Source organism: Lacerta agilis, chromosome 4 (assembly GCF_009819535.1).
Source record: "Lacerta agilis isolate rLacAgi1 chromosome 4, rLacAgi1.pri, whole genome shotgun sequence".
Lineage (NCBI taxonomy): Eukaryota > Metazoa > Chordata > Lepidosauria > Squamata > Lacertidae > Lacerta > Lacerta agilis.
The window spans coordinates 11,385,255-11,404,524 of NC_046315.1; the positions used below are offsets into that span (position 1 = coordinate 11,385,255).

General features: G+C 50.7%; 1 protein-coding gene across 1 annotated transcript; it reads right to left on the reverse strand.

Annotated features, from left to right (window-relative positions):
- Positions 1-4,283: 4,283 nt before the first annotated feature.
- On the reverse strand, positions 4,284-17,852 carry CCDC90B (coiled-coil domain containing 90B). The gene is made up of 9 exons (XM_033146040.1): positions 17,710-17,852; positions 15,949-16,068; positions 15,390-15,493; positions 9,330-9,431; positions 6,956-6,997; positions 6,763-6,834; positions 6,603-6,656; positions 5,700-5,814; positions 4,284-4,586 (listed from the first exon to the last, which is right to left on the reverse strand). The coding sequence occupies exons 1-9, from the start codon at positions 17,780-17,782 to the stop codon at positions 4,531-4,533; spliced, it is 738 nt and encodes a 245-aa protein (XP_033001931.1). The 5' UTR covers positions 17,783-17,852; the 3' UTR covers positions 4,284-4,530.
- Between the last annotated feature and the right edge of the window lie 1,418 nt (positions 17,853-19,270).

The window sequence follows — 19,270 nt, forward strand, 5'->3', positions numbered from 1 at the left end:
CTCTCTCTCTCTTTATATGTATATATATAAAAAACTCTAATATCCACCTTATTTCTCAGCCAAGATTCCTAAAGTGGCTCACAACCACAGAAAGTAGTTCAGTGTTATGCACAGTAATAACATGCACAATAAAGCCAGCTAAACAGACTGAGATCGTTAAGAAATGTACCCATCACATCCTGCAACTGCTGGAATTCCAGAAAACTGTTATCAACACTAGCCTATCACTGAATAAAGCAGACATCGGCAGTGGTAAATGTTTGAATTGCAAAATAAAAAAATTCTTTCCAGTAGCACCTTAGAGACCAACTAAGTTTGTTCTTGGTATGAGCTTTCGTGTGCGTGCACACTTCTTCAGATATTGTTGAACTGCAGTTCAACAAGACAGCCTGCAAAGACTCTATGCCTCCGCAAGAGAGCACCCCAAAATGTAGGCAGCTCTTCTGAACCACTGTATCAGGGATGGGGAACCTGGGTGTTGATGGACTCCCAACTTGTATCCTCCCAGAACATTGGCCATGCTGGCTGGTGCTGATGGGAGTTGGAGTCCAGCAACAGCCAATGTGACAAGGGTTCTAAGCATCAGGCTCCCTTCCACACCTTGCACACACTCAAGCTTATGCTTGCACTGTAGGCACACACTTACGCCATGCCTTACATTGGGATGGAGAACCTGTGGCCCTCCGGATGTTTCTGGATTCCAGTTCCCATCAGCCCCAGCCAGCATGGTTAACAGATGGGGGGTTGGGGGGTTGCAGTCCAGCAAGAACTGGAGGGCCACATGGTTCTCAGCCTCGCCTGAAGCTCTTGCACAAAGCTGTGTGTGTGTAGCCCACTTCTGAGTGTGCATTGGTGTGTCCTAGGATGATGATTCAACCCCAGTATTAGGAAAGAATAGGATTTCTCCCCCAAAAACACAAGAGCTGCAGCTAGAAGCTCCCACAAGCCTCCCCAAAGCTGCTATTTGGATTGCACCAACCTTTTGACTTGCAGCTGTGGATGCACCACCTCACACTCAAATACAAATACCAGGGACTTAAAATAATAACTGCAAAATGCAAGCATTCAATGCTGCCAGAATTCTAGCCAGGAAGTGATCCTATCTGTGGCCTCTTGAGAGCACCAGAATCCAAACTCAATAAATTTTGATGTTAAAGCACAACATGGTTTCAAGCATTCCGTAGTGGGAACTGCAGCCCGAAAGTTTTACAGAGCTAAAAAATGCAAAAGTAAATGTCTTGTGGTTGAGTATGCATTTATTTTTTCCGTTATTTAGAAGAAAAAAGTAAAGCTCTATACAGGCCCGCTCCTCCCGACATCCAAAATGCATTTCTTTAAAGGAGTCTACTGTCAGTTTGGAAAGAACCGAGGCTGTGCTCATAGCAATATTTCATTTATGGGCAGATTGAGAAGAGCTGCGAGTTACTGGAAGCTGAACCAAAGGCAAAAGGCACTGCCCTACTTAATGCCACCTAGAAATATTCAGCTTTACATGTTCCCCCCATAAAAAAACAACACCTCTCTTCCAGAAGTACAGGGGTGGGGAAATGTAGCCCTGCAGATGTTGTTGGGCTACAACCTCCAACTGGCTACTGGTCTGTTCCTGGGAACAATGGAAACAGGGCTGGTTAGAGCGCCCTAGAATTGAAGAGTTGGAAGGGACCCCAAGGGTCATCTAGTCCAACCCCCTGCAATGCAGGAACCTCAGCTAAAGCACCCGTGACAGGTGGACCATCCAACTTCTGCTTAAAAACCTCCCGTGATGAAGAGCCCACAACCTCCCAAGTCCGATCCACTGTCAAACAGCTCTTACTTTCAGAAAGTTCCTCCCGATATTTAGTTGGAATCTCCTTTCTTGTAACTTGAAACCGTCGGTTCGAGTCCTACCATCCGGAGCAGGAGAAAACAGGCTTGCTCCATCTTCCATGGAAGGTGGCAATCACCCCTCCTCTCAGCCTCCTCTTTACGTGGCTAAACATACCCAGCTCCCTCAACAGTTCCTCAGAAGGTTTGGTTTCCAAGACGTCTAGGGAAGCTAGACTGGTTCCCTCCTTGTTGCTGGCAGGTGAACACTTTCTTATTCCAGCAGACCTTTGGGAACCGAGTGGTTTTTGTTTTGTTTTTTAAAGGAAAGGGCTTCCAGTACTGCTGTGCTGTTTCATTATCAGTATTTTAATAGATTTGTTTTTTATCGCTTTAATTCTGTAAGAGCTAAATAACTTTTAAACAATTATCTTGTATATGTTTTCAGCTTCCATATTTTACCTGCGTTGTTTTAATTTGTGGAAGCTGCCTTGAGTCTGGGAAAAGGGCAGAATATCAATAATAATAATAATAATAATAATAATAATAATAATAATAATAATCCCTAACAATTGCACATGCTGGCTGAGGCTGACAAGAGTCCAAAACATCTGAAACGCCACAGACCCTCACGCCTGCCTTGCAGCAGAAATATAGGGGAAACCCAAACAATAGTTCTCCACAAGCCAGGAGCCACCTGCCTTTTGCATGCCTGAGAAACTCCCATGGGCATCACCCCATGCAACCAGCATGGCACTGTACCCATAAACTTCTTTCAAGCCTAATTTTAGCAGGAGGAGGGGATCCTGCGGGCACCAGTGTGCCCGTGAGCACCATGTTGGAGACTCCTGCCCTGCCGAAGATGCAGTTCAGTGCTGTTGGATATGGCCCTGCCTTTTAAAATCAGGCTAGTGAATAAGGCCACATGTCACCAGCCTGGAGAAAAGGGCTGGGAGAGACTTTAGTCTGCAGCAATGCTGTGGCCCTGCCAGTTAGTGTAAACAGCGCTGAGCTAGATGGACCAAAGGTCTGACTCTGTATAAAGCAACTTCCTTCCTATATTCTGATAGAAAACCGCACAATTTTGCTACTAGAGGAGAGGCTGGCCTGGCCGCCTAACAGGGATGAGAAACTGAAAGTTGGTTTTGGGAAGGAGGTGGGCAGACACCAGCTGCCTGTCAGAGCCCCTGAGCCTCCTTCCCAAAGCCCAGCGCAGGGGTTGGCAAAGTTTTTGTGGCTTGGGCCGGTTCACGGTCCCGCAGACGCCGCGGTGGGCCGGAGTGCGCACGCACACATGCACAAACGCTATTTCCGGTGCGGAGGAGGCGTGTGCAGTTTCCCATTGGCTGCAGGAGCTTCCTGCAGCCAATGGGAAGCCGCCCAGCGTCGCGGAAGGCGGTCCCTGCTCTGCTCAGCACACGGGAGCTGACTGAGCAGGTGGTGAGAGTCCATGGGCCAGTTATATGACCCCCATTGGCCGCTTGTGGCCCATGGACCTTGAGGGCCCAGCGCCTCGCTTACCTGGCTTTGGGAAGGCAGTGCAAGGCCTGGAGGGAGCATCAAATGTTGGAAGCTGAAGGGGCACAGGGTTTAGTGAGCAGGAAGAGGCTGTGGCAGAGAGCAGTCCAGGCTCAGAGGCCGAAGCGGAGGTTGGAGAGGACTGGGGCCAGGAGGCAGAGATGAGGCAAGCTGCTGAAGAATCCAGGGAGTCTCCCCCTCCTGCTACGAGCAGCTCCCCTCTCCCCTGGTCTCCCAGAACACACAGAGAAATGAAAAGAGGAGAGATTGGTTGTGCACAGACGCCGTTTCCAGTTGCTTGGGGGAAAACCCAGGAGAGAATGGGACACAGGCAGCTGTATGGACCTCCAGTCCTCACAACTGCCTCATTGAGTTGCTACTGGGAAGAGTTGCTAGCATCACTAGGCTTGTGCTGTTTTGGTTTCTTTGAATAAAAAGCTACCAGTAACTTCACACCACACCAGTATTATTATTATTTTAAATTGCTGGCCTGCCCCTGACAGTAGGTTCCCCATCATTTTGGGTTGTAAGGTCATTTCTCTACTGCCAAAAGGAACTAGCGGGCTCCACCTCATAGGAACACTGAAAGCTATACCTACTGAGTCAGACTGTTTGGGCCCCCTAGCCCAGAACTGTCTGCACTGAACGGCAGTGGCTGTTCAAAGTTACAGGCAGGGAGCTTTTTGCAGCCCTAACTGGAGATGTCGAGGATTGAACCCGGGGCCTTCTGCATGCAAAGCGGAATCTCTATTGCTGAGCTATGGTCCTTCCACATGGGAGGGTGTCAGGAAGCGAAGAGAACTGCTGTGGAAGAAAGAGAGTAAAAAAAACATACATAATGATGACAATGGGCATAGCAATCTCTCCATCGAATAAGTGTCTTCTTCTTCTTCTTCTTCTTCTTCTTCTTCTTCTTCTTCTTCTTCTTCTTCTTCTTCTTCTTCTTCTTTTTTAATTGTCCCATAGATCTTTTGGCTTTGAGAACGTGGGAGCACTAAACCAGTCCCGAGAGTTGCAAACTAGGTCAGTTTTGCTCAGACTACTGTGCCTGCAGAGAACACCCTCCTCCACCCCGGTTATGCGTTTAAAAACCAACACCCAACACAAAAGGCTTTGAAAGAGTCTGCCGGAGATGTGTCATCCAAGCACGGCGTCGATTCAAATCAGAAAAGCGCTTGTTCTGTCCCTTGTTCCCGGAGGCTGGCTTTTTCATTTCCAGAATCGGTAGAATCCCAAGGCGATGGCAAGACAAGTGAAAACAGAGGCTGTAAATAAATACAAAAAACCACACACAGAGAGAAAGGTTTTAAGCTACGCACAAGTTGCCGTTTCTCACTACTCACCAAAATATTACAGTGGAACCTCTGTTTTTGAACGTACAGGGGTACCTCTGGTTACGAACTTAATTCGTTCCGGAGGTCCATTCTTAACCTGAAACCGTTCTTAACCTAACTTTAGCTAATGGGGCCTCCCGCTGCCACCGGCGCACGATTTCTGTTCTCATCCTGAGGTAAAGTTCTTAACCCGAGGTACTACTTCTGGGTTAGTGGAGTGTGTAACCCAACGTGTTTGTAACCCAAGGTACCACTGTAATCCTTTCCGGAAGACTGAATTCTGAAACGTTCGAAAACCGAAGCATGTATTTCCAGAAGCATTTGCTTACGGAAAACTCAATACGGAAGCTGCGTGGTATGTTTGGCTTCCGAAAAGCGTTCAAAAACCAAAGCGGTTACTTCCGGGTTTTCGGCGTTAGAAAGCCGAAACATTCAACTACTGAGACGTTCGAAAACCGAGGTTCAACAGTAAATGGTTCATAGTCCGACTCCTCGCGACATCTCCTATTAATTAATTAACTGAATGTATACACCGTTTACAACATTAAAAAGAAATCTTGAAACCTCCATAGTGATTTAAGCAGAAGCTCCAAGTAGCCACGGCTGGCTGTGTGTTGCTTCCCAGAAAGCAGAATCATAGAAACATGGAACTGCAGACAGCTGGAAGGGACACCCAAGGTCCATTTAGTCCAACCCCCTGCAATGCAGGAATCACAGCTAAGCGCTTTCACTGAGAAAACACCAAGAAGAAATGCAACTCCATTTACAAAAAAACAATTAAAAGGACATTTTGTATGTTAAAAGCAATTTCAAACCCAATACAGACTGGGACAAAGATCTTCAGTGCGTGCCAAAAAGGCAGCAGCGAAGGTGCCTGTCTGATGTGTAATGGGAGGCAGCTTCCTACACCATGCAAGATGGACCTCCCGAGAAGGTAACTGTGTTGGTCTGGGTGCATAAGGGGTGGGACAAGCCTTTTAGGCATCCTGGCTTTATACGTTTTACTCTTCTGGAACATGATTTTTCAACAGCCCAGCCACATACCTGCCAAATAACGTATCGTTTCTAGCTTGTTTGATTCCATGAGTGTTTTCAGGGCTGCGATCTCGGCATCGATTTTATTGCTGACTTCCGTAACAGAGCTGTTGGTGCTCGAATCCTAGAAGGGAACAAGGCAAGCGATGCTTTCCATTGGAGATAAGGCCAGAGAGAGAGAGAGAGAGAGAGAGAGAGCCTTTTCAGTGTTGGCCCCATTTGTACAATTCCTTCCCTGCAAAACCCACCTGGTGCCAATGTTTGTTATCCTTTTCAGGCCAAGCAAAAAACACTTTTATCCTCCCTGTCTTTTAAATATATTTAAAAAACAAAAACAAAAACATGACATGCCTTTCACCTTCTGGGCTGTGCTCGCCCTGGTGCAATCTGCCCCCCCTGAAACAGCTTTCAGAAAATAAAAAAGTTGTCTCAGGAGCTCCAAAAATGCAGCTGCAGCCAGTGGTGGAAGGCAGGGAGGTTGGAAGTAGGTGGTACCCAAGTTTTGTCTCCCCCACATCCTCCTCCCTGCTGAGTTCTTCAAGGGCAACACTGAGAGTTAAGGTGGAGGAAGCCGACAGTGAGGACCACCCTCTGGGCTGGATGTGAATAAGAAAGCAGGAAAGTGGGTCCTGGCTGTGTGCAGACTGAGATGGGTGGGGAAGTGGTTTCTTTGTCCTAATGGTCCAGCCTTCACTGGCTCCAAGGTAACATACAGGCTGGTTTTTAGATGGTCCAGTGAATGGTCTGGAAGCTTTGGATGCCGGAATTATGCTGAGGTGGCTCAGAACAATGTCCGGATGGGAGACCTCTGGAAACCTGAGAGCTTTCAATGGAAGGCACAATTTAAGTGTGTACACACACACACACACACAGAGAGAGAGAGAGAGAGAGAGAGAGAGCTCAAAGACTTGCCTTTTTATGAAACTCTGTTGTGGCTTCCATGAGCTTTTTCTCCTGATCTGTGAACTGGACCGTTTTTTAAAAAAAAGAGAAATATATGAAATTGTCAATTCTCAAGAAAGCTGTAGCCAAGAAAGAAGGAAGGGGTGCGATAATGAAAATAATTGCCCACCATATCGGTCACTCTGCTTCTCTCCAAATTTATGTCCAGCTTGTTTTCAGCTCGGATGTGACTGGTTTCATTCTTAAAAGGAAAGACACCAAAAAGTACCCTTAAAAAAGAAGTCCCGAGCAATCGTGGGACCAGAATGTCTCAGAAATTGCAGATTATCCTCCCTCCCACTCCAGAAGCTTTGCCCACTTACCATTAGCTGCTGTTTAACTTGATCCAATTCAATCTTCATTTTCTGGGTATCAAGAAAGATTGGGGTGTGGGGAGGGAGAGGAAAAGATCCCGGGTGAGCAGATGCTTAATTAAGAGAAATGAAAAGTAAAATGCTTATAGCAATGGGGGTGGGGTCAAGATTTGGCAACAACTTTCCCTGTTGTGTGGAAGACATCAAATTATGAAAACATAAAGGCAAAACCCAGAAGCAATTCATTGGAATTAACTCCCATGACAGTGTATATAGGATGGCTGGCTTCTTGTGACCATAAGAATATGGGGTAGCATCCAAAGGATAAAACTGATTTAGAGAAGGGAGACAAAATTGATAATCTATTAAGAAAAGGGCCCCGTTTGTTATGGACTGGTGTGATTAAAACACAAGAAAACGACTAACCATGCATCTTATTAGGCAAAGGTAAAGGGACCCCTGACCATTAGGTCCAATCGTGTCTGACTCTGGGGTTGTGGTGCTCATCTCATGTTAATGGCCGAGGGAGCCGGCATACAGCTTCCAGGTCATGTGGCCAGCATGACAAAGCCACTTCTGGCGAACCAGAGCAGAGCACGGAAACACCGTTTACCTTCCCACCAGAGTGGTACCTATTTATCTACTTGCACTTTGACTTACTTTCGAACTGCTAGGTGGGCAGGAGCTGGGACCGAGTGACAGGAGCTCACCCCGTCACGGGGATTCGAACTGCCGACCTTCAGATCGGCAAGCCCTAGGCTCTGTGGTTTAACCCGCAGCACCACCTGCGTCCCACTGCATCTTATTAGGAACACCATTAAAGCATAAGACCAACCAGTCCCTTCACCGAGAAGAGTGTAACCTGCAAAAGGATCTGTAAAGAAGTCACTGCAAAAGGAGAGGTTGCATTTTATACCACTTCTTTCGCTATACAGGAACCCCCCCAAATTAAACTTGTGCACATTCAGCTTTACGTGCATGGCAAATAATAATAATAATAATAATAATAATAATAATAATAATAATAATAATAATGATCTTAAACACTTTAAAAGAGTCGGAAAGTAGGTGGAGTTACGGGGGGGGGGGGAAGACTTTGGCAATTCCACCTGCCATTGAACCCAATGGGTTTTGACCAGTGGATTTCAACCAGTGTCCCGTGGTACCCTGGGGTGCCACGGACAACGCTGGCCTCTGTCCTTCTTTTCTTCCCTCCCTCCTCTGATGCCCTCTTGCATCTCTGCCTCCCAAAGGCTTATACGGCTGTTTGTTGCACCAGCCCTGGCTATAAGCTGTCCAGGTGAATGGTGCCTCTGGGTTTGGCCGGGGGTGCTGGTTGCCAGTCCGCCAGCCCTTGCTGTTGGGAATGGACAAGAGCAGGCCCCTGTGGGGCAGTGTGAAGAGGCACCTCTCTTTGGGGAGGGCAGCTCAGTGACCAAGGGCGGTGGCAGCAGCTGCCCAGAGGACTCCCAAGGAGCGGGGAGAGGAGAGGAGGCTGAGGGAACACTCCACAAGGGAGGGTGTCCGAAAAAGGGTGAGAGGCTGCCAGCTCTGCAGGCAAGGGGTGTCGTAATCCTGAGCCCCACAGGGGTGCCAAAGAAAGAATGTAGTTGGCCCAGAGATGGAAGGAAGGAAGAAGCACCAACAAAAGAAAAATGGCAGATGAAACTGATGGAGTATGCAGAGATGGCAAAACTAAAGGGGAAGTTCCGAAAGCAGGAAGATCAAGTATTTTTTTAAAAGACTGGAGTAATTTTATTTAAAAGACCACTGTAAACAGTTAAAATCATTGGCGGGAATGTAATTACACTTGCAATGTGGCATTTATTACGGTAACCATGGATATACAACAGATGGATAATGGTAAAAGATGCAGAAAATTTAATCTTAAATATAGAACCCATGGAGTTCTATATTTAAGATATATTCCTGCTTGGCAGGGGGTTGGACTGGATGGCCCTTGTTGTCTCTTCCAACTCTATGATTCTATGGAGGGAGGGAAGGAGGTCTGAAGGTTCAAAAGAACCTTTTATTTTAATGTTTGAAATGTATGAAATTGTATGAAAATGTATGAAATTGTGAAAAACCAACAAAAATTTATAAAAGAAAAAAAAAGAGAATGTAGTTGGTCAAGGGAGCTGTGGACTCAGAAAGGTTGAAACCCTCTGGGTTTTGACTATATTAGATTCTGGCTTTAGGCGCAACCCCCAGAATGTAAGTTGTGGGCTTCCCGTTTTATTTGTCATTTCTTAAGAAGAACTAAGTGATGATACTAAAACACAACAAGGCCAATTGCTGCATTTTCTTTGCAGATGAGCAGCCTTAAGTAAATGAAGAGAAAGGAAGGGTGACAAGAGTAAATTGGTTTATTGGAGGGAAATACCTCGTTCTCTGCTCTCAAGTTGGCAAACTCACTCTTCTCAAGAATGACCATGTCTTTCCGGATGGAGTCGAGATGAGCCATTAACTGCTGCAGAGTTATTTCCTAAACAGAAAAAAGACCCACACAGATGCCCCAAACCTTTTTGAAACATTTCCAATTCTTTCCGTAGAAAATTAAATTTCATTTCAGGGGTAGGGATCTTTTGCCCAGAGTTTTCCCAGCAAAGATTGCCTATTAACTCGGTTTATAACTTTGGGGGTGGGCAGCCTGCATTTCCGTTTGAGGCCAGGGCTTTGTTGTGCTACAACTCCCATCACCCCCCCGTGAGCATAAAAAAGCATGATGGGAGTTGTAGTCCAGCAACCTCTGGAAGGCATCCCATTGGCTACCCCTGCTGTAAGACAATATGGAGCTTGAGGGACCATTGATCTGACTTGAGGACATGGCGGCTTCCAATGTTACAATGAAATTACCCCGGAAACTGGGAAACCCTTCAGAAGTGGTTGCCAAGGAGACGTTTGGAGCTATGCACTGAAAGCAGGACTTTAAATCTCAGGCCTAGACTACTGGGTGTCAAAAGGCAGGCCGCAGAATGATACACAGCACCTCTGTACTGCACTTGAAGGGAGCAGGAAACTCTAGGCCAATCTCACCACACATGGAAAGCACTATGATACTACTTTGAACAGTCATGGCTTCCCCCAGAGAACTCTGGGAGCTGTAGTTGGTTAAGGGTGCTGAGAGTTGCTAGCAGACCCCTATTCCTCTCAGAGCTACAGTTCCCAGAGCGGTTTAACAATCAATCCCTCCTCACAGGGAGCTCTGGGAACTGTAGCTCGGTGAGGGGGAACAGGGTGTCTCCTAACAACTCTCAGCATCCTTGCAAACTACAGCTCCCAGAATTATTTTGGGGAAGCCATGGCGGCTTTAATGTATAGTTTGAACGTAGCTTGGTCAATTCAAGCAAGTATTTCTACTTTCTTTCTTGGTTTTATATATAAAAAAAGAAAAAGCACAGCAAGGCCTCACTGTCGGCTTTCTACCTTTGCTCCTCAAATTCCCCTCAGACCCCTATTCCTCTCAGAGCTACGGTTCCCAGAGCGGTTTAACAATCAATCCCTCTTTACAGGGAGCTCTGGGAACTGTAGCTCTGTGAGGGGAAACAGGGTGTCTCGTAACAACTCTCAGCATCCTTGCAAACTACAGCTCCCAGAATTATTTCGAGGAAGCCATGACGTCTTCAATGCTATGACTGCTTTAACTTTATAGTGTGAATGTAGACTTCTCAATTCTAGTAAATATTCCATTCCCCCCTCCCCCCGAAGGAAAAGCACAGAGAGGCCTCACTGTTGAATTTGGGCCTTTCTTCCTCAAATAACAACAACATAAAGAACACGGCATTTCCTTTTTCTGACACGAATTTTTTTTAAAAAAAATCCCGGTGAAAGCTTCGGAATTGCTGGAACTGCAACCTTGCAGGCCACAGGGCTTCCTAGTTTGGGTTGAGAAATAAACTCATGCTTGTGGAACAGCAATGTTTTAGAATTCACGCCTGGTTCAGGGCTCTTGTGAAATTTCCTCCAAAACCGTCGCCCTGCGTCAGAACCCAGGAAGGCACATTCACTTAGGAGTAGTTTGCAAACAAACAGAAAAGCGTTTGCAAAACAAAAAGGAAACTTCCAGATCCTTCTACCATGTACCGTATTTTTTGGTCCATAAGGCGCTCCGGACAAGACGCACTTGTTTTTTAAAGGGGAAAAACCAGGAAAAAAATATTTTCCTGGTTTTCCTCCTCTAAAAAACACGGAGGGGAGTGCTGGAGGGGAAGCCCCTTCTCCCTTCACAGCGGCTCATCCCCGCTTCCTTAAAGGGACATGGGGACGAGGGGAGAAGGTTTCTCCCCTCCTCCCCATGTCCCTTTAAGGCAACAGGGGATAAGCCTGCTTTTGGCATCGGGGCGCAGGGTGGTGGAGAAAGCAGCAGCATCCCCGCTGTTTCCTCCACCATCCCATGCCTTGCACCGATCCCAAAAGCCTGCTTTTGGGATTGGCGGGCAGCGCGTGGGGTGGTGGAGGAAATCCTCTACCAACCTCCCTGCCGCCCACCGATCCCAAAAGCAGGCATCGCACCTGCCTCCCCCCACCTCCCGCCGAATACGGCGGGGGATGGGGGGAGGCAGCAGAGATGTTGGTGGTTCGTGCTAGCAGCTCCGTTCACGGAGCTGCTGGCATGATCCACCAACATCCCCTTTGCTCCCCGCCGCCTCCCCACATCCCCCGTCGCGTTCGGCGGGACGTGGGGAGAGGCGGCGGAGGTGTTGGTGGATCGTGCTAGCAGCTCCGTGAACGGAGCTGCTGGCACGATCCACCAACATCCCCTTCGCTTCTTGCCGCCTCCCCCCATCCCCCGTCGCGTTTGGCGGGACGTGGGGGGAGGCGGCGGAGGTGTTGGTGGATCGTGCTAGCAGCTCCGTGAACGGAGCTGCTGGCACGATCCACCAACATCCCCTTCGCTTCTTGCCGCCTCCCCCCATCCCCCGTCGCGTTCGGCGGGACGTGGGGGGAGGCGGCGGAGGTGTTGGTGGATCGTGCTAGCAGCTCCGTTCACGGAGCTGCTGGCACGATCCACCAACATCCCCTTTGCTCCCCGCCGCCTCCCCACATCCCCCGTCGCGTTCGGCGGGACGTGGGGGGAGGCGGCGGAGGTGTTGGTGGATCGTGCTAGCAGCTCCGTGAACGGAGCTGCTGGCACGATCCACCAACATCCCCTTCGCTTCTTGCCGCCTCCCCCCATCCCCCGTCGCGTTCGGCGGGACGTGGGGGGAGGCGGCGGAGGTGTTGGTGGATCGTGCTAGCAGCTCCGTGAACGGAGCTGCTGGCACGATCCACCAACATCCCCTTTGCTCCCCGCCGCCTCCCCACATCCCCCGTCGCGTTCGGCGGGACGTGGGGGGAGGCGGCGGAGGCGTTGGTGGATCGTGCTAGCAGCTCCGTGAACGGAGCTGCTGGCACGATCCACCAACATCCCCTTCGCTTCCCGCCGCCTCCCCCCATCCCCCGTCGCGTTCGGCGGGACGTGGGAGGAGGCGGCGGAGGTGTTGGTGGATCGTGCTAGCAGCTCCGTTCACGGAGCTGCTGGCACGATCCACCAACATCCCCTTTGCTCCCCGCCGCCTCCCCACATCCCCCGTCGCGTTCGGCGGGACGTGGGGAGAGGCGGCGGAGGTGTTGGTGGATCGTGCTAGCAGCTCCGTGAACGGAGCTGCTGGCACGATCCACCAACATCCCCTTCGCTTCTTGCCGCCTCCCCCCATCCCCCGTCGCGTTTGGCGGGACGTGGGGGGAGGCGGCGGAGGTGTTGGTGGATCGTGCTAGCAGCTCCGTGAACGGAGCTGCTGGCACGATCCACCAACATCCCCTTCGCTTCTTGCCGCCTCCCCCCATCCCCCGTCGCGTTCGGCGGGACGTGGGGGGAGGCGGCGGAGGTGTTGGTGGATCGTGCTAGCAGCTCCGTTCACGGAGCTGCTGGCACGATCCACCAACATCCCCTTTGCTCCCCGCCGCCTCCCCACATCCCCCGTCGCGTTCGGCGGGACGTGGGGGGAGGCGGCGGAGGTGTTGGTGGATCGTGCTAGCAGCTCCGTGAACGGAGCTGCTGGCACGATCCACCAACATCCCCTTCGCTTCTTGCCGCCTCCCCCCATCCCCCGTCGCGTTCGGCGGGACGTGGGGGGAGGCGGCGGAGGTGTTGGTGGATCGTGCTAGCAGCTCCGTGAACGGAGCTGCTGGCACGATCCACCAACATCCCCTTTGCTCCCCGCCGCCTCCCCACATCCCCCGTCGCGTTCGGCGGGACGTGGGGGGAGGCGGCGGAGGTGTTGGTGGATCGTGCTAGCAGCTCCGTGAACGGAGCTGCTGGCACGATCCACCAACATCCCCTTCGCTTCTTGCCGCCTCCCCCCATCCCCCGTCGCGTTTGGCGGGACGTGGGGGGAGGCGGCGGAGGTGTTGGTGGATCGTGCTAGCAGCTCCGTGAACGGAGCTGCTGGCACGATCCACCAACATCCCCTTCGCTTCTTGCCGCCTCCCCCCATCCCCCGTCGCGTTCGGCGGGACGTGGGGGGAGGCGGCGGAGGTGTTGGTGGATCGTGCTAGCAGCTCCGTTCACGGAGCTGCTGGCACGATCCACCAACATCCCCTTTGCTCCCCGCCGCCTCCCCACATCCCCCGTCGCGTTCGGCGGGACGTGGGGGGAGGCGGCGGAGGTGTTGGTGGATCGTGCTAGCAGCTCCGTGAACGGAGCTGCTGGCACGATCCACCAACATCCCCTTCGCTTCTTGCCGCCTCCCCCCATCCCCCGTCGCGTTCGGCGGGACGTGGGGGGAGGCGGCGGAGGTGTTGGTGGATCGTGCTAGCAGCTCCGTGAACGGAGCTGCTGGCACGATCCACCAACATCCCCTTTGCTCCCCGCCGCCTCCCCACATCCCCCGTCGCGTTCGGCGGGACGTGGGGGGAGGCGGCGGAGGCGTTGGTGGATCGTGCTAGCAGCTCCGTGAACGGAGCTGCTGGCACGATCCACCAACATCCCCTTCGCTTCTTGCTGCCTCCCCCCATCCCCCGTCGCGTTCGGCGGGACGTGGGGGGAGGCGGCGGAGGTGTTGGTGGATCGTGCTAGCAGCTCCGTTCACGGAGCTGCTGGCACGATCCACCAACATCCCCTTTGCTCCCCGCCGCCTCCCCACATCCCCCGTCGCGTTCGGCGGGACGTGGGGGGAGGAGGCGGAGGTGTTGGTGGATCGTGCTAGCAGCTCCGTGAACGGAGCTGCTGGCACGATCCACCAACATCCCCTTCGCTTCCCGCCGCCTCCCCCCATCCCCCGTCGCGTTCGGCGGGACGTGGGAGGAGGCGGCGGAGGTGTTGGTGGATCGTGCTAGCAGCTCCGTTCACGGAGCTGCTGGCACGATCCACCAACATCCCCTTCGCTCCCCGCCGCCTCCCCACATCCCCCGTTGCGTTCGGCGGGACGTGGGAGGAGGCGGCGGAGGTGTTGGTGGATCGTGCTAGCAGCTCCGTGAACGGAGCTGCTGGCACGATCCACCAACATCCCCTTCGCTTCCCGCCGCCTCCCCCCATCCCCCGTCGCGTTCGGCGGGACGTGGGAGGAGGCGGCGGAGGTGTTGGTGGATCGTGCTAGCAGCTCCGTGAACGGAGCTGCTGGCACGATCCACCAGCATCCCCTTCGCTTCCCGCCGCCTCCCCCCATCCCCCGTCGCGTTCGGCGGGAGGTCAGGGGAAGCAGCGGAGATGTTGCTGGATTGTGCTAGCAGCTCCGCTCGCCGAAAGAAGCTTCTTTCGGTGAACGGAGGTGCTGGCATGATCCAGCAACATCGCTGCTGCCTCCCCCCACCTTCCGCCGAACGCGACGGGGGATGGGGGGAGGCAGTGGGAGCGAAGCCTTCGCTCCATAAGACGCACAGCGATTTTCCCTTCCATTTTAGGAGGGAAAAAGTGCGTCTTATGGAGCGTAAAATACGGTATGTATTTGGACAGATCCCAGGAAGCTTTTACTTCAAGCGTGCCCAATGTATCAGCGAAAGCTGAACAAAAAAGGGACAACGCTGATCTCTCTCTGTGTGTAGATATAGATATATATTGCAAGAGGCTTGGAGAGTGATGATGACAAGGGAGAGGGACTTCTCTGTTGCAGCTCCCTGTTTGCAGAACGCCTTTTCCCTAGGAAGGTCTGCCTGCAGAGCCTTCTCTGACATCTTCTCAGTGCCAGGGCAGGGAAGAAGAAGAAGAAGAGTTTGGATTTGGTATCCCGCTTTATCACTACCCGAAGGAGTCTCAAAGTGGCTAACAATCTCCTTTCCCTTCCTCCCCCACAACAAACACTCTGTGAGGTGAGTGAGGCTGAGAGACTTCAGAGAAGTGTGACTAGCCCAAGGTCACCCAGCAGCTGCATGGGGAGGAGCGGAGACGCGAACCCGGTTCACCAGATTACGAGTCCACCGCTCTTAACCACACTGGCTCTCGAATGGGACAAGGACCTCTTCTCACCTGCTGAGCCTGGGTCACCATATCTTTGTAGACGGTATCCAAGCTGAGAGTGGACAAAGACGTTAACGCCGCCACAATGGTTTCCGCCTGCTCTTTCCCAAACCCTGCAGGGTAGATAAAAGCGTAACATGTAAAAGGGGGACTTTACCTAAAGGAAAGGTTGGGGAATCGGTGGTCCTCTGGGCATTGTACTACATCTCCCATCTGACCATGGGCCATGTTGGCTGGAAGGCTTCCCAGAAGAAAATGTGCTCCCCAGGCTGCAAAAGGCTCCCCCATCTCAGCTCTAGATTAAATATTCCTGCCTTCAGATAAACCTGGGGTAGAGGCAAACCCTGACTTCCATGCAGGAGCCTTTGGCTCAGTTTCTACTGAGAAGTTTGCACCAATTCAGGCTGCAGAAAAGGAACAGCTGGTGAAACCAATTGCTCCTTCATGCACAAAAGACCCCTGCACACAGAAAGCTAGGCATTCAGGGGAATTGATTTGAGGAGGAATCCTTGTAGGTTCAAGCACCATTGTTCAACTGCACTGTTGTTCGATCACGCCCTTTGCTCACCGTGTGCCTCTAGATCACGCACTAGGTTATGGGTGTCAAAAGTGAGTTTTCTTTGCTCCAGTGGTGTAATTTCGACTCTTCTCATGTCATATGACTTCACTGGAGCAGTGGCAGCAAAACCTGAATAGAACAAGGAGTTTTAAACCTCTGCTTATATTTCCAAACAGTTTAAGAGCATTGCATGGTACCCATAAAAAAGCCCAGTGGTGCAATCTTACGCGCATTGCCTTGAAAGCAAGTCCTACCGTGTTCGGTAGGACTTACTTCCCAAACAGCATCTATAAGACGACAGCTTAAATCTTTTCAGCCCCAGGAATTTTCCAAGCACACGCACCAAAGCATCAATTTCAGCATCCTTAAAAAAAAAAAGTCAGTATACTTTATCCCCAAATTCCCCAAATTTCTGAGTTGCCTACAAATGGGAGGCCACCTTGCTTTCAGCATTCAAAACAGCCGAACTTTTAACAGCAGGAAGTAGTATGATTTTCCAGCAGTTAATTAGCGGGTGAGGCAGCAACATAGGAACCTGCCTTATGCAACATCAGGCCACTGACCCATTTAGCTCAGTATTCCTAGAACAATAGAGTTGGAAAGGAACCCCAAGGGTCCTCTAGTCCAACCCCTGCAATTCAGGAATCTCAACAAATGGTCCCCCATCCAATTTGAACCCACACTGGACCCTGCTTAGCTTTGCAAATGTGCTAGCGGTTTTACTGTTGTACCGCACTATTGCCTCTCCTCCATATTGGTCCCTACAGCCACAGCAGGCACTGTGATTCTACAAAGGTGTACCCCTCTATTGCCTCCCGAGAAAGAGGGATGTCAGCTATTGCCTACACTGACTGGTTGGGCTTCAGACAGGTGTCTTTGCCAGTCTTAGTTGGAGATGCCGGGAACTGAATCTTCTGCAAGCAAATGACGTTGCTCTGCTGGTGAGCCTATTCTCCTTCCCTATACAGTATGCTTTGTACTGGAGATTATTTGCCCACCTCGCATAGTATGGTCTATACTGCAGTGGTGGCTAATTGGGTCAGGGCCAGAGGTAGTAGTGATGTGGAGAGTCCTGGGTCAGCGTCAGCTGACCTGCAGCTGCACAGCACTTCATTCAAGCCCCTGCCTCAAGCAGCTTACAATCTATTACTAGACACGGCACAGCAAAAGGGGGAGAAGGAAACAGTGGTGGGGTAGGCAAGGAAGCACATTTCCGACTAATAGCTGCTGCTGCAGCTTTCTGACGACTGTATTATTATTAATTTTAAAATTAGTATACCACCCTTCAACCGTAGATCTCAGGGAGGCTCACAGCATAAAAAATACAAGAGAAAAACAGAAATAAAACACCATAAAAGGAAATGTGCAAGGCACACACGTTCCCAAATCAAAGTATTTCGGGGAAGGAAGGGTCATAGCTCATTTGCTTTACATGAAGGAGGCTCACAGGTTGGGCTGGGGAAAGACCACCCCTTTCTGAGATCCTGGGGAGCGGCTGCCAGCCAGTGTAGGCAACACTGAACTACATGGCCTGACTCTGTGCAAGGCAGCTCCCTGTGCTCCTATCGCCTCTTTTCCCTTTTCAAAGGACAGCACTTCAAAAACCCAACAACTTGAGGGTGCGCGGTTGAAAAATGGATCGTGCGAACAGGATGCGTTAAGTAGCAGGGCAACACTCAGAAACAACCCCGACTGGATACCCTGGGTCTTACTCCTAAGTAAATCCACACAGCCTAAGTGCTGGGCCAGGCGGACCTAGAAGGGAAATACCTCTCTGCGGTGCCGAGGATCCATTGCTCCACCGGACCAGGAGCCTCGCACCTCGACCTCTAAAGCCCAACATCTTCCTAGCGTCTCCGCGCACGACTCATGGAAAGAGAAGCCGCACTGGGGATTCCCACTTCCGGCCTGGAGCCCAATGGGTTGCTGGGAAATGTAGTTCTTGCTGGGCACAAGGGAAGTCCTAAATTCCAGTTCCTCCTCCTCCTGCTGCTGCCTCAAAGCCTTCTGGGAAATGTATGCAGCGCGGTTAAAAACTTGGGGCGTGGAAAGCCACTTGCAGAGCAGAGTGAATGAGCCAATGAACGAGGGGACTGTCTTCTTTTTATTTTTAATAGCATACTTTCTTATGCAACGCCCATCAATCATAACAAATAATCCAACTAGAACAGCAAGGTCATATTGGGGACATAGCTAGGATTTTTGTTGGGGTGGCAGAACCTAAGAATTGTATTGATTTGTATTGATTTTTACAGATGTGTGTGTGGGGGGGGCCCGCAGCTGCTTCCCTTGCCCTCCCTTGGCTACGCCCATGGCTATACATGGGTGTAGCCAGGATTTATGTTGGGCTGGGGGCAGAACACCCACCATGTCATCATCCTCTGCCTGGCTCTGTCAAGCAAATTTGGGATGTCTCAGCAACCGTTGTTTCAAATTACTTTCTTTTGACCCCAAGTGCTCAGAAAAACCTGTCAAAATCTTCAGTCCTTTGGAAACCAGGAAGTTAAATTTTAAAAAAAAAATCAACACCAGGGAGTGCAAGTATATAGCAAGTATATTTTGCAAAAGGACAAAGAACATGCCTTTGCCCATCTTTTTTTTTAAAATGTAAACTAAAACAAATGTTCTTGGATTTGCTGAAAACCTTTTCAGCACATGCTTTTCAAATCCCTTCTTTGTTTCCCAATGCAGTTAGATCAGGGGTCAGCAACCCTTTTCAGCCGTGGGCCGGTCAACCGCCCCTCAGACCATGTGGTGGGCTGGACTATATTTTGAAGGGGAAAAATATGAACGAATTCCTATGCCCCACAAATAACCCAGAGATGCATTTTAAATAAAAGCACACATTCTACTCATGTGAAAACACCAGGCAGGCCCCACAAATAACCCAGAGATGCATTTTAAATAAAAGGACACATTCTACTCATGTAAAAACATGCCGATTCCCAGACAGTCCACGGGCCGGATTGAGAAGGAGATTGGGCCGCATCCAGCCCACGGGCCTTAGGTTGCCTACCCCTGAGTTAGATAGGGTGACTCACTTATGAGGAAAGTCTGCTGCATTTAGGGCTGTTTAGAGCATGGGTAGGCAAACTAAGGCCCAGGGGTCAGATCCAGCCCAATCAGCTTCTAAATCCAGCCCATGGATTGTCCGGGAATCAACGTGTTTTTACATGAGTAGAATATGTCCTTTTATTTAAAATGCATCTCTGGGTTATTTGTGAGGCATAGGAATTCATTCGTTTTTTGTTTTTTTTTTCAAAATATAGTCCCCCCCTCACAAGGTCTGAGGGACAGTGGACCAGCCCCCTGCTGAAAAAGTTTGCTGACC

Coding starts and splice junctions, on each gene's coding strand:
- CCDC90B (XM_033146040.1), bottom strand. CDS start 17,782: ATGTTGGGCTTTAGAGGTCGAGGTGCGAGGCTCCTGGTCCGGTGGAGC. Junction 16,069..17,709: donor ATCCTCGGCACCGCAGAGAG/GTATTTCCCTTC, acceptor TGTTCTATTCAG/GTTTTGCTGCCACTGCTCCA. Junction 6,998..9,329: donor ACTTGAGAGCAGAGAACGAG/GTATTTCCCTCC, acceptor CTTGATACCCAG/AAAATGAAGATTGAATTGGA.